Source organism: Lytechinus variegatus, chromosome 12 (assembly GCF_018143015.1).
Source record: "Lytechinus variegatus isolate NC3 chromosome 12, Lvar_3.0, whole genome shotgun sequence".
In the NCBI taxonomy this organism is placed as follows: Eukaryota; Metazoa; Echinodermata; class Echinoidea; order Temnopleuroida; family Toxopneustidae; genus Lytechinus; species Lytechinus variegatus.
Window position 1 is genome coordinate 2,703,899 of NC_054751.1, and position 14,829 is coordinate 2,718,727.

The window sequence follows — 14,829 nt, forward strand, 5'->3', positions numbered from 1 at the left end:
CCCGGGGCCATTTCATAAAGCTGTTCGTAAGTTAGGAGCGACTTTATTCAACTGGTGATCTTTCTCATGTGCTAAACCATCCCCAATTTATTATACCATTTACCACAAGAAAGGATCACCAGTCGTTAACTTACGAACAGCTTTGTGAAACACCCACCCAGAAGTATTTTGCGACTCGCTCATATCGTTCTATAGCACGTGTTTCTATTGCATATTGATCACCATTTTTGCAAATACAAATGTGTATAGACGATCGTCAGCTGCGACTCTGTTAGAACCAGCCGGTTTGTTGTCATGAAATCGTGACGTCACACTTCGGAACTCTATTTCCGTCATACGTACAAATATGTATGCACATCCTGGCCTGTATGCAAATGAGGGAACTCGAAACATCACCCCCTCACTATTCATAATCACATCATAATATTATGTATGAAATTTTTTAATTATTCTTCATCATAATGGGAAACAAGATTTGATTATTCCATGAAATATGTGGGATTACCATTATTGATTGATACATATGGCATGAAAAATAGTTAACTCTACCTCTCTCCTTCCTATTAATTTTCCTATCTATCACTCTACGATCCAATGTTCCTTTTCAGGACTAGCCTCATGGAGATCTGTAAACATCTTCTATGTTAGCTGTTCCACTACTATCATGCAAACCTTCAAAGATAATCTAAGCAAAACATGTTCAGCTTTCTCAATAAAATTTCCTCAATGTCCAATAGATTTTTTATGTTAAAAGTGATTCAAAATGAGACAGAAATACTTGTTAATTTTCTACAATCAAAGGGCAAATAAGGATTATATACCTTTTAAAGACACCATCATCATCAAAGAAGAGTTTATCAAGCTCATAGCGATGAGAATCCCAGTCAAATAACCCTGAAGTTGAAGAGGTCTCCATTTCTGACTTTAATTGCTCCTTCGATCTTTGTTTCTCTGCATGCTTCACCTTCTCATAGTATGGAAAATAAAATGGAATTGAGATGTTTATCTTATGAATATCTTTGCTGTAGCACAAATACACTTCTCTTTCCTACAAGGAATTTCATGTTTTGGTACTATGGAAAGCCATCAATGTCATATTAGATTAAGGGAATGTAAACATTACACAGTGGAGCACACTATTTATCAACAAAACGATGCAGGCATGACTATTCATAATATTCATTTTGAAACAAAAAATGAACTGTCACATGTGACCCCCCCCCCCACCAACAATATATAATTTGTCAAAATTGATCAACAGTAACTTTTACAAGCACTTGATAGAATGCTGAAATTCAGCGAGAGCTTATAAAAAATAAGGAAAACAAGATTTGAAGTTTGGGATTCACTCAAGCATGATATACATGTATATAAAACAAAAGCAAACATAAAACATAAGCAAAACATAAAAGCAAAAATGGTGTCAAAGAAATTCTTGTACCTTGTTTTTTATTCATTTTTACAACTTCATATCTTGACAGTATAATTATAAAGGAATATTCCCAGATAACTATTTTTTTTCATTATTTCTGTTTGAAGATTAAATTACTCTTTTGAATATTCACAGGGCACCTTCCCTGGTGAATATTGGTTCAAGTCGGTTGGTCACATCCTTCAATGTTGCAATCTATGCATTATTATGATTGATCAGAACCTTTGTAAGACAGAGCCCAATACCTGAGTAAGATCTTGATGTTCTTTAGTCGGTTTTGATGAACTGCCTGGGATTGAAACTGATGCATGTGCACCTGTTGAGGTTTCTGTTGTGTCTCTGTCCTTGTGAAGTGTTTCCGCATCCTTAAGATCATCTGATGTGTAACCATAGTAATTCCAAGATGGCTTCTGTAGCTCTGAAGCTCGGCCATGTCTCCTTTCATGACGGCGCTCTGGACTGTCCCTCAAAGACTCCTTAGTTTTTAGTCTGTCTTTATGCCCATGCCTAGAGTCACCATAATGAGACTTACTGGAGTCAGATCTATGCCTATGATAAGAATGCTGTTTGCTGTGATCATCTCTTGAAGAATGTGAATATGAACTCCTTTCTCTTTTACTCTCATGTCTGTCATGATATGATCTCCTATCATCTCTCCTTTCCTGATGATGTGAATGATGCTGACCTTCACTCCTAGCACGAGGCATTTTTATCTAAGTTATAGAAGATAAATGCTACAATTTAGCAATTTAAACTCTTTCAGTTTCAACCAATAACAATTAAATGTGATCTCCAGGTATAACATTATGCTTTTCATCGCAGATTGGCCGCAATCTTAAAATCTACATTTAACGTTTAATAATCCCCTAACTTCCTGCTTTCAAAGAATTCCTTTTGAAACAGCCATGAAAAAAATAATTACTATTAACTGACTAGCTAACATTCTAAAATAGGGGGTTGAGTAAAAATGGGGCATGGAACTTGGGTGGTATTTATGGTAAAGGCCGACTCGCACCTTTATTGTCACTTTCACTTTATCACATGGCCCTTGAATGTCAGTATTTACTCTACTATAAATGTTTTCGCTTTAAAAAAAAAAAATGTTGATATGGTTCCGATCGATTTGACATAAATTTGCACCTGCGGAATTTAAATCAAGTTCCACGAGGTATTGGATAGAGCGCCCCCTGCTTACGTTTGAGAGACATAGGGAATACAATTTTATTGTACTCCTGAGACGCCCTCGAAATGCACCTCAAGCGGGCTTGTCAGGATAACGTACTAATACAGGGCAGGATCAGAGTAGCCTGGGGCGTTTTGGGGAGTGAAAGTTATATACTGTACGTATGGAGTCACTCCCCACTAACGCCTGGGTTTCCTCCCTATACTTCCCCACATACGGGTACAAAACCAGAAACTTTTGCCCCCGAGAATTCTACTTTCCATCTAAAAGATCTAGCCCTAAAACATGTACATGGGTTCCAACTTCATTTCCAACATTTCAGCGATATTGATTTCATTTTTAAAGAAGAATTCATTAAAAAAACGAGAGATTTGTTTTGAAAAGATGGAAAGAGCTTACTTCCGTGTTTACGTCGCCATCTTGATTTCTTTGTCTTCCGCTTGGCGACAGCACGCAAATCGCTGGATTTGCGTGCTGTCGCCAAGCGGAAGACAAAGAAATCAAGATGGCGACGTAAACACGGAAGTAAGCTCTTTCCATCTTTTCAAAACAAATCTCTCGTTTTTTTAATGAATTCTTCTTTAAAAATGAAATCAATATCGCTGAAATGTTAGAAATGAAGTTGGAACCCATGTACATGTTTTAGGGCTAGATCTTTTAGATGGAAAGTAGAATTCTCGGGGGCAAAAGTTTCTGGTTTTGTACCCGTATGTGGGGAAGTATAGGGAGGAAACCCAGGCGTTAGTGGGGAGTGACTCCATACGTACAGTATATAACTTTCACTCCCCAAAACGCCCCAGGCTAGATCAGAGGTGGTCTTGCACAATTTCCTGGGAACTTTTCTTTCCTTTCTTTCTTTTACTTTTCAAACTGACATAATTTGAACAAAGAAATTATCATATTTTGAAAAAAAAGAAAAGCATATTTATAAGGCAACAATAGTCAAAACCGTCTAGTTTGCCCATTCAAAATAACAACAACAACAAGATAAAATTTCATTCACGCAATGGGACACGGATCTAAACGTGTGGGACTGGCATCGAGGCTCTAAGTTGACTTTTGTTGCCGTTGTTTGACCACCGATGACGAGGTTTGGGTTTCCGAATGGCCTAAATCCTAATCTATAGTAACATTACGAAACATATGTTCTATATGTTGAAAAGTTACCACAAAAAACACCACCAAAGCAACTTAAATCATATATTTCACCTACCAAATTAGTCACCAAAAGAAGAGACCAGTCGACGACAGTCGACAGAAAATAGTCTTCATTTCAAACATTATTTGAGATTCTGTGTGTGGATATTTTTATCCCCAGCTAGCTCAACAGTCATGCTTCTTCCAGTAGATGCCCCAGTTGATGCACGGTATAATGGTAGTGTTTGTATAACCAAAGGTCTAATCCATTCATTTCACTAATTTTTCTTAAATTTTTCGGAGCAACATTTTAACTTTCCTATAAAATTGATTCTCGTTTAAAACTGAAAACACAAACTTTTTAGTAGTCTTAATGCCCAGACTACTAATAATAAAAGTAATAAAGTTTGGTTCGACGAATGGAGAACAAGTGAAATGGGGCTCATACGCGACGCGCCGGCCTTAAAGCTTCATACCAGGGGCCAGCTGCCCGAAGAAGAATACAAAGTCGGCCTTTATTGAACCTGGGTCAGTATATTTTCATTTTAAGAAATTAAACTTTTTTTTTTAATTCTTCATATAGACCTACTGTATAACAGAGTATGTGGAACATTTCTCCCACTTTTTACACCATTACAAAAACATGCCGTGTTACAATCATATTAGGATTTTATGCATGTTCAGTTTCCACACCTAAATTCCCCCGTACATGCAATAGGCCTATACAACAAACCAACATATTGTTCAAACTAATGATCATAATGATTAATCATTAGTTTGAACATATATATGACCTGGGATATATGACATATGATCATAATGAATAATGATCATAAATGATTCAGAGAGGTGACACAATATAATATTGTGAGTGTAATGCGGTATAATGCGCTGAAAACATGGATAAAGACTTTGAGTACGATGACAAGGAATCATAAATGTGCATCTTAATTGAATTGATAATTGTGCAAATTTCTATTTTGAATGAGTGCTACTTGTAATGAAATTTACAAGAACAACAGCTATCTCTGTGTTTGTATTTAAAAGGAATTGAAAGCCGTGAAATTTATGACAGCAGATTTCTTTTCGACTAATGAGTTGATGCATATTTTTGTCTCGCCTGAAAAGCAGAGCGAGACTATGTGCCGCTTTGGCAGCGGCGCGGCGTCGTCCTCATGCAACATTGAAATCTTAACAGGTTGTTAAGTTTTTGAAATGTCATCATAACTTAGAATCGGTAGCGCAAATCCTGTCCGAGCAATAGGTGATGATCACAATATATTGACCTAAAATAAAAAAAAAATGGGAACACCCAAAACAAGGTCAACACTGTCTGAGGTCACCCAGTGTGCAATCATGTTCACCTCATGGACTATTATCCTTGGGTACTATAACCTTGTACATGGTACCACCAACCATCTTTTTTGGCGATCACAGTTACAGGCCTAGCTATTTCAATATTCGATGGCTATTGTAACGGTTTTTATGTGATATAAACTAACTACTAAAATAAAGTTAATTTTCAAATCCGAGAGAGCGAAGCGAGCGAGCAATTTTTTAGTAGTTGGAAGACAGAATGGTGTCCAAAAACGTCTTTCAAGGATGACGCCGAACAAACGTAAGCGAAACTTATTATTAAGGATTAAACAATATATATTTGTTCAATGAAAACTCATTTGCCCATTAGTTACAGGTGAGTTGAGAATTAAAAGTAATGGGATCATGATAATCGGGAATAACGGTGTCTCATGAAATGAATAAGGCCATCACAAGTCATATAAACTTCCTAAAAATGAGGAAATGGCACAATGATGCAAATGAAAAGAAAAAGATTGCAGAAAGGAAAATTTTTGAATGATATTTAAGATTATATTGGAAGATGATGCGACATTCAAAATTTCAATTAAAATTCATATTTAACTTTATATTATAGATTGTTGCATTATTTTATTTTGATTGAAAGATTCCGATTAAATTAATGAAATTGTTAGAATAGTTATGTGGGAAATAGTACGGTCGTAACATAGAGATGTATATGGGTTGTAATCATGGTAATGACTTAGTATAAGTGGTTCAGTGACAGCAATGATCAATGCCATCAGCAACTCATCGTACAACAAACTTGAAGTATAGGATATAGGCCTAGTTTTAAAAGTTATTTGAATCATTCAATTCATATTATGTCATAATCATACTTTCATGATAGAGGATAAAACCTTTGCAATAACCTATACGTAAAGATTTGACATGGCCAAATTCTTGTAAGAATGAGATACTCACGCGTTCGCTCCGCTCCCGCATGAGAAATTTTGAAGTTTATAGAATGCTATATAAATTAGGCCAATTCAAACACTTTTACTGTGTTCAACATTCAAAGATGAATCCACGCATTAACAGTAGTATTAATCATTTAATAATAAAAAATATCTTTTTTGTCTTGGAAAGTGGGGAATAATTCTACATGCCATCCCTCCTCTCCTAAAAGTGGGTAGGGGATATATCCCCCATCCCCCGAAATACACGCCCGTGCTTAGAAAGTATAAGGTCAATGGTCATTTAGGGTCACTTGATTTAATATTCCATTATCATATGAATGGTATTTTGTGAGTGATCTTAGTTGTTTTTAAAGACAGCATTGCTGCTATATTATATATCGAATGCAGGAGAGACTGCTAGGCGTTCCACTTGTTCAAAAGTTAGAATCCCTTCATATTGATAGATCCATCATCGTCGTCGTCGTCGTCATCATCATCATCATCTTCATCATCACCTACATCACAATTATCATAAGATTGTCATCTTAATCGAATGCAGGAGAGCATGAAACAAGAAATATTCACGAGCATGAAACAAGAAATAGTCTGTTTAACTTTGTTGTACCTATGAGAAAAGGTCAAATTGGCAACACATTTTATTATAATGGTATACATTTTTGGAATTCCCTCCCTAATCATGTTAAATCGGTTAAGACTTTTACACAATTTAAAAGAGTATTGAAACAACACTTAAAAAATGTCCCCACTCTGTAATGTTCAATATTCTTTCTAATTTCATGTGTATATCATGTAGTCTTATATATAACTATTTAGTTATGATTTATTTTAATAATCAACTTGTTTTACATTTTATCATCATCTTTTGTTGTTAACGTGAAAGTTTGATGTCAAACTTATTTGTACTTTTTCATATCTTAGGTTTTACGATTCATGAATCTTGTATTAGTTACGATGCATTTAGCGCTATTTAAAAACTGATTATAGTATAATTTTCATATGTAACCTAGAAGTAATGATCGTTTACTCAACCTGTTTTACAATTATTTTAATCATATTTTGCGTAAATGGTTTTCATGGCAAACTTATTTGTTTTTGTCTTTTCATATATTAAGTTTTACAATTCTTCGTGTAATTTCAGTGGTCTAGACTTAATTGATGTAGTTTGTAGATTTCTATAGGTGTTTTTCATATATGTACATTGTTGTCAATTACTGATGTAAGGACCCCATTGGAAATAAGCCATCTCGGCTTTCATGGGCAATCCTGTCAAGGTATACACTACTGTTCATATTTTTCATGTACTTGTTCACAGTTACCTGACAAATAAAATCAATCAATCAATCAATCACCTCAATTATCATCCTCATTACCATCACCACTACCACCACCACATCCATCATCATCATCCCCAGCACCACCACCACAACCATATCACCACCACCACCACCACCACTTCCATCATCATCATCATCATATGTGGAGCGTTGTGGTCCAGTGGATAAGTCTTCTGACTTTAAACAGATCGAGGGTCTTTGGTTCGAATCCCAGCCATGGCGTAATTTCCTTCAGCAAGAAATTTATCCACATTGTGCTGCACTCAACCCAGGTGAGGGGAATGGGTACCCGGCAGGATTAATTCCTTGAATGCGTGGGCGCTGAAAGGCAGCTCGAGCTAAGGCCGGGGTAATTATAAAAATAACATCGTGCCTCGGAATAGAATATTTCTAGATAGATGGCGCAATATAAATGCCTATTATCATTATTTTCATTATCATCATCATCATCATTATCACCATCATTATCATAATTATCGTCATCACCATTATCCTATATACTTATTGTCTCTTTTCCATCAGATGGTTCATATTATATGTTTAATCAAGGAGACGTGACAACAGAAAAAATAGAAAAATCCTCAAGTTTTTTTGAATTAAAAATAAAGAAATATTGTTTTATTTACAATATACTAAATCATAATAGATATTGGAAGAAAAAACTTTTTGTTTAATCGCCAATTATTTTAAACTTTTCATTTTTCATCGTTGTCATGTGAGTTACCCATAGTTGTGTTTCAAACTTTAGAAAAATAAGCTATCACGTAAAATGCCACGGGCTTCTTATTATAAGCCTTACAATGGTAACTTCCATGAAATCATCGAGTTCGATTAGTTGTTGAACATTGTTAAGGCCCGTTTACACAGCATCCGGTACGGCGACCGTGCACGGCATTCCGGCACGGCATACGGCTAGTCGTGCCGATTTCCAGTTTCCACTGCCCCACGGCACGGCAAAAAAGCCGTGCTCGGATCCCGTCCGGCAGGCAAAAACCGTCCGATGTACCCATGAAAACCCAAGGCAAAGAAGCCTGCTTCAGGCGTGGCAAGAAGTAATTTTTAATGGTTTCGTGTATCTATGTATAAATAAATCTTGTATTAAATTCCACCAAGAAGCCTCAATCTGATGGACTGCTCATTTGACAGACACAATATTCTTTCTGTTATTCACTCATCTATACGGGATTAGATCGTTCTATTTAAATGTAATTGAATTTTGTCATGATTAATCTTTTTATTTTACACTTTGCTTTCCATACTTCACTTCCCATTTCTATGCCATTGTCACCTGTTCATCTCATTTCTTAGTTACATCACATTTTATTGCCATTCCAACTTCACTTGTTTCTATTGTTTTCTCATTTATCATGTTTATATTCAGAACATTCTTCTTCATTCATGACCTCGATCGTGCTCATTAGTTCACCTTTCACCCTTAGTTCTTCACTTTTCTCGACTCTTCTACTATATTCTCTCTGTTTCTATTAGTTAAATTGGTTATACCAAATAATTTCTGAACGTATTTGAATACGGTATATTATTTGTTAAAGGTCAATTCTACCCAAGAAAACTGTTGATTTGAATAAATTAAAAAAAATCAAACTAGCATAATTCATGCAGAAATCGGATGTAAAATAAGAAAGTTATGAAATTTTAAAGTTTTGCTTATTTTCACAAAAGAGTGATATGCACACATCAGTGACATGCAAATGAAACAGTTGATGTCCCTTACTATTTCTTTGTTTTTATTTTTGGAAAAATACAATATTTCATTTGACAACAAGGACCAACTTGACTGAACCAATGCTAATTCTACATGTTTAGGGAGGAATTGATCGTTGTTCTCTTGACAATGAGAAGAAAATTACATTTCATATTTCACATAATAAAATACAAAAGAAATAGTGAGCGAATGATGTCATCAGTCTCCTAATTTGCATACCGATCAGGATGTGTATGTACAACTGTTTTGTGAAAATTAAGCATAACTTTGAAATGTCATAACTCTCTTATTTTACATCCGACTTTGATATTTTCAGTGTTGTGCTTGTTGAATATTTCTCTTTTATTCAAATCAACTTTTTTTGTTGGGATGGACTTGTTCTTTAAAAGCAATGCCAAGTGAGGTCTGGCCCAATAAATAAGAGCAACACTGGACTTCATTTTGTCGACATCTTTAATTTTAGTTTAGTTCAGCTCCAAATATATTTTAGGTTCTTCAGCAATCTACATTATATTTGTTGTTGAAACAAAAGTGATGCTCATTAATTTATTACAGAAAATAATCATAAGAGATATATAAACAAAAAAAATGCCTGGGGCGTCAACAATTTTCTTAAGGATGAATGTATTCTTTTTATTTCACCATCAACTTTCTTTTGTCAGTATTTTTCATGTCCAAGGGCCCATTTCAAAAGTACTTTAACATTATGGCAACTTCCATGGAAACCACAATTATAATTGGATGTTGCGCCATATCACCATTAAAGACAAAGTTATGATAGTTGTACCTCTCTATGAAGCAGGCCCCAGGAGTGTCATTGCCATTCTGTTTAGAGATGAAATTTTGTTTCTAACATTTTAACATATTTCAAACAATCCTAGATCTCTGATTCCAAAATAAAACATTAGTCCAGAAACGTTCCGTCCAGTACCCATCATTTTTATTTTCACAGTAACTGGTTTCATGTGTTGATATTTGATAGTACATTACTAGTTATCATGTTAATATTTGCATGAACCAAATTTCTGTGATGTGCAACTTCTCTTATCTGTGAACAAATCCTGATTTTAACTTCAAGTACAATTTAAGAAATAAATATTTTTTTAATAAATGGTGAACATGCTCAGACGATATTTTCCAGATCTACAAAAGAGAAAGATCATTATCCTTCAAAATCGTAATTTCTGTAAATTGAGACTGACTTGCAACTGCAACAATGGGAGATAATAAAGTGAAAAATTCAAGTGGAAATTAGAATAACACATTTTATGGTGTAGTTGTTTATAATACGATATCAGTCATTAAAGTTGTAGATTTCCTGCAAATGATTTATTTCATATGGATTTATCATAAGTCATTCAGATGTAATCATATATACACTGCTTTTCATTTGTTGGTGATGCTGCATGTCTGACATTGCATCTTTTATTGTGAGACTATTGACAGGTTGTTAGCTCTGGCAAACTACAAACCACTGTCACTTTGTTAGCTAACAATTGGATGAGTATTGAGTAATGTCAGAGGGAATAAGATATCAGCTCTCTTTTTAGCGGTGAAGCATAGCAAGTTTGAATATTTTCCGTTACCTTTTTTTAAATCTACGAAACATATTTGGATTCTTAAATTGTGAGATGTTTATCACATCAATAGGAATCGACTTGGATTTAGATGACACGAAACCTTTAATTCCTATAGTAGTATGTTCAATGTTCAGAAGACCGAAATTAATCTCATAGCAATCATGGCAATGGAGCTGGCATTGAGGTAACTTTTACAGTGTGGGACAATGGGGGACAAACTGGAGAAAAATTGATCTACAGTTATGTTGTCACCATGACTATCGGTGCTTTGAAATTACTGCAACATTGTGTCCTCGATTTGAAGTGAAGTTGGGACTCGAAGACTGGACTGATGTTGCGGACGTGCCTGAGGATGATGACGAGGAAGTCTGACCCACGTTGTGGACATATGTCACCATTCTCCTGCTCAGTTTCTTCCTGCTTGGTACAGGCTTCTCCTGGTGTGTCCACATCAAAAACAGGATCCAAGATTGAACTTCTTCTGTTGACAAAAAAATCATATGTTCAAATTTACTTCATATGTTTTACACAGAATACTGAATACTAAAAATCGACTCTCAGGTACCAAGTCGATACAGTCTTCTTTTCTTCAATTCATTAATATTCTTATCGTCTGTAGTTTTATTTTATATTACTTTTTTAAGGGGCGGGTTACTTTTCAGAAGGCAAATGGCTTTCACTTCAAGGAAATGGAACACCTAATAACCTGTACTACTTTGCACAGGTAGTCAGGTACAAATATGATCAATCATATTAAATGAAAATGTGGATGTATATAATAATTACAGGAAACGGGTTGATGTAAACATGAGAGAATGAGCCAACCATCAATGTATAATCTAAATTGATTCGTATAGTTTGTACGAGAGCTCTCATATCCACCCTGCAGAGTGCACAAAGTGCAAATTAATACCATAGCTGTTGCCTGACCGTTTCCTGGTGCAAGGAATTCCTGTCAGAACCCCAAAACTAAACCTGGGTCAAGTGCAGCATAATATCAGAATTCATATCTACAAAATAAATTTCTTCGCATGAATTCAAATTGGTATACATATTCTCTCATCCCTGGGACAAAAAACAAAATAATGAATAACTTACTCTCGACTATGTATGTATAGAGAACTAGGAATTCCATTGCCTCTCTGTACTTGTATTTACGTGCTTTGTTTGAGAGAACTCCGTCACCAATCTTCCACTCCATTTTCTGTCTTTTTTTAGGTAGTTGTCCCTCACCTCGCTACGTCACCTTAAGATGATAAAAAAAAAACACAAAATCTAATTCCTGTAACCTCTGAAAATTTTCATTTCTGTTTATGACTCATCTCAAGTCCTACCCCTACCCAACCCGCCTACCCCGAAATATTTAAATGCGAAAATTAACAATGTGCTTTTGAAAGTAAAGAATTTTGCCTCCTTCATTTTTTTAGCTTGTAAAAGTGACGTGATATTTATATTACGTATTTGTGAGGGGTTGGTATAAAGTTTCTGGTCCACATCACAAAGCAAGGTCTCTTTCTACATTTACATACCCTTGCTCTTATTTCTTATTTACTTTCCGTTATTTTTTAAATTCAAAACACTATAGACTATTTTACACATGTGGAAACAATTTTTAAAATGGCCATAAAGACCAAAACTTACCATTGATATTCATTGAATTATAACTGGGAGGTAGCTGCAGTTGTAAGATTGTGAACTTGATTTGCTTTCAAACATCCACATACTCTTTTCTAAAGATGTATATTGAATATATTTCTTCATATTGATAGTGAAAAAAATCGTAAAGTTTGAAAAAAATAATATGACGTTAAACAATACCAACCTGAGATTACAAGCTGACGCCCAATGTCATGTCATACATCGCTTTTTACTTCTGTGTCCTTAATCATCTCCAATCTCTTGTCATACAGGTTTGGATTTTCCCACACTTCTAGGATAAGGGCTTCCTCCATGTCGGTTATCTGTCATGCAACACATTCCATATAAATGTTATTAGCAAATAATAACAAAGGTTTTAAGGAAGAATTGCAAAAGCGTTTCGGGAAAGGCCAGTGTCCAATCAGCATTTTTAATGCACAAATAGAAATTCTCCTAAACAAAATGATTTCATTTGTTGTAGAGAAAAGTGATCGTCTATAATTTTTTTCAAGAGGTTGAAATAATACATTTTATCATTTGAAAAGTACATGTAAAACATAGGGTCATGCTAAGAAAAAAAAGATTTTGCCCCTATATTGCCCTATATTCTAAGCAATATAATGATTTTTTTTGGCATATAATGTTTATTGAATAAAATGTCAACAAATTATGTCTTCTCTGTATGGTATACATACCCAATCACTTCAGCCCCACCCCCCCCCCAAAAAAAATACTAAATAAAAAATAAACCAATGAAAAAACAAAAGAAATTACACAAATAAAGCAATCAAATTTGGGGACAGAAATGTGCAGATTAATAAGTTATGCCAGCACACAAAGGATATATTTCATATTGAAAAAGGGTCACTTTTGTTCTGGGGATTTTTTCGGCAAGCCACACTTTAAAAAATGAAGTGCTAATTTAGCACTTACAGAATACAGTGCTTGTATAGTCACTAATAGTGACTGCACTAGTGCTGATATTTTAGTTCAAATTTAAACTAGAAAATTAGCACTCGTAGTGCTCGTTTTTTACAGTGCAGTGCCAACCCAAACCCCTTCCCATGATCCATCGCCCCCGATTGAGCGGCCCCTGGATAAATTAAAGGAAAGGGCGATCATTTTACTTTCACCACTCCTGATCCCCTCTTTGTCTTATTATTAATTCATTGCCACCCTCCTATCTGCAGTGCCACTCTTGCTGCTGACAAAAAACGACCCAGTGCCTCTCTCAAATAGACCCTATACTATAGGGCCTAGTACTAGGCTAGGCCAGTTTTGTGGACGTTATTGGTCTAACGTTAGAATTTTACTTTTACTTTTAGATCTAACTAACGTTAGGATCTAGTTAAGCCTAACGTTAGTTAGACTCGACTACTAGTCACTAGTCCCCTGCTCTAGTCTAATCTAAGTCTTACTTTCTTTAGTAGGCCTAGATCTAATCTAACGAAGTTAGGCCAGTCACCTGGATTATCGAGTCTAAGACTAACACAAAACAGTAACATAGGCTAAAGCATAACGTTAGACCTAGACTCTAGATGTGACTTAGGCTATAGGATAAATATCTAGCCTATCTAAGTTAGATGTTAAGGTAGGCCTGACTTTTAACATTTCTAACGTTAGAGACGTACCGTAGGCTTAGTAGATCTAATTAACGTTAGACCGAGTCTATCTTCTTACAATTAGATTTAACTTAGGCCTAGTATTAGGGGCCTAGGCCTACATCTAAGTTCTAACGTTGTCGTTAGGCCCTATCCCACATTATTATTTCCGGTCTTATATTATTTGGCCTTATTTTCTTGTGCTCTACTTTCTGGGGCTCAGTTATACAGTATGCGAAATGACACTTGTTCTTAATTAGTTGCTTACCAGACCAAGAATGGCAAGATCAAGTCCTCCTTCACCTCTCTTCAGCAGGTTATACACGTAGACCTACGTGTACGTGCGATTTTGCATTTAACACGTAAACTCCCATAGACTCTCACCGCAGGCCATTTGTCGCTTGATCAGAAAATATGTGGGCAATGACGTAATTTATCTGGACGGTGATTGGCCAGAAGTGAAAAAACCGTGTGCCGTGCTCTGAAAATGGCTTGCTGATCGATCTGCAAATCCGGCAAATTACGCCGTGTTGTACAACACGGCACGGCACCGTTGAAGTGGAAACAGTTTCATAGGATTTAGTGGTGATCGATTTTTTTTGCCGTGCCGGATTGCCGAAGTGCCGTGCACGGTCGCCGTACCGGATGCTATGTAAACGGGCCTTTATCATGGTAGTTACCATAGAAGTTAAAATTAACATTAAACTAGCTTTGACTGCTGCTGGTTTCATGCAGTTTATGAAGTACCGTGTTAGTTTTTGTGTACATGTTGCTGAGATAATATTTCGTTTTCGTCAAGCACAAGAAGATTTTTTTTGACAATACGAATCATTTTGAATAGTCGACAACCCTCCTTTCCGCCCTTTCAGATCACTGATGGTTTTGTTTAAAATGTATACAAGATATTCGATCGAGTGATAAAATA

The 14,829-nt window shown here is 35.6% G+C and overlaps 1 protein-coding gene and 1 long non-coding RNA gene across 4 annotated transcripts in view; both read right to left on the reverse strand.

Annotated features, from left to right (window-relative positions):
* Nucleotides 1–3,898, reverse strand: part of LOC121424747 (probable ATP-dependent RNA helicase DHX34) — a 35,432-nt gene extending 31,534 nt beyond the window's left edge. For 2 of the 3 annotated variants that reach the window (XM_041620512.1, XM_041620510.1), the window contains exons 1-3: nucleotides 3,829–3,898; nucleotides 1,678–2,145; nucleotides 822–967 (exon numbers count right to left, since the gene is read on the reverse strand). In XM_041620512.1, the coding sequence (XP_041476446.1) occupies nucleotides 822–967; nucleotides 1,678–2,139 (608 nt within the window). In that variant the 5' untranslated portion in view covers nucleotides 2,140–2,145; nucleotides 3,829–3,898. The remainder of the gene's footprint in view (nucleotides 1–821; nucleotides 968–1,677; nucleotides 2,146–3,828) is intronic. The other variant, XM_041620511.1, reaches the window with a different exon arrangement.
* Nucleotides 3,899–9,401: 5,503 nt separating this feature from the next.
* Nucleotides 9,402–14,545, reverse strand: LOC121425716. The gene is made up of 4 exons (XR_005971527.1): nucleotides 14,173–14,545; nucleotides 12,488–12,626; nucleotides 11,764–11,911; nucleotides 9,402–11,146 (listed from the first exon to the last, which is right to left on the reverse strand). It is a non-coding gene; the product is annotated as an uncharacterized LOC121425716 (long non-coding RNA).
* Nucleotides 14,546–14,829: the final 284 nt, after the last annotated feature.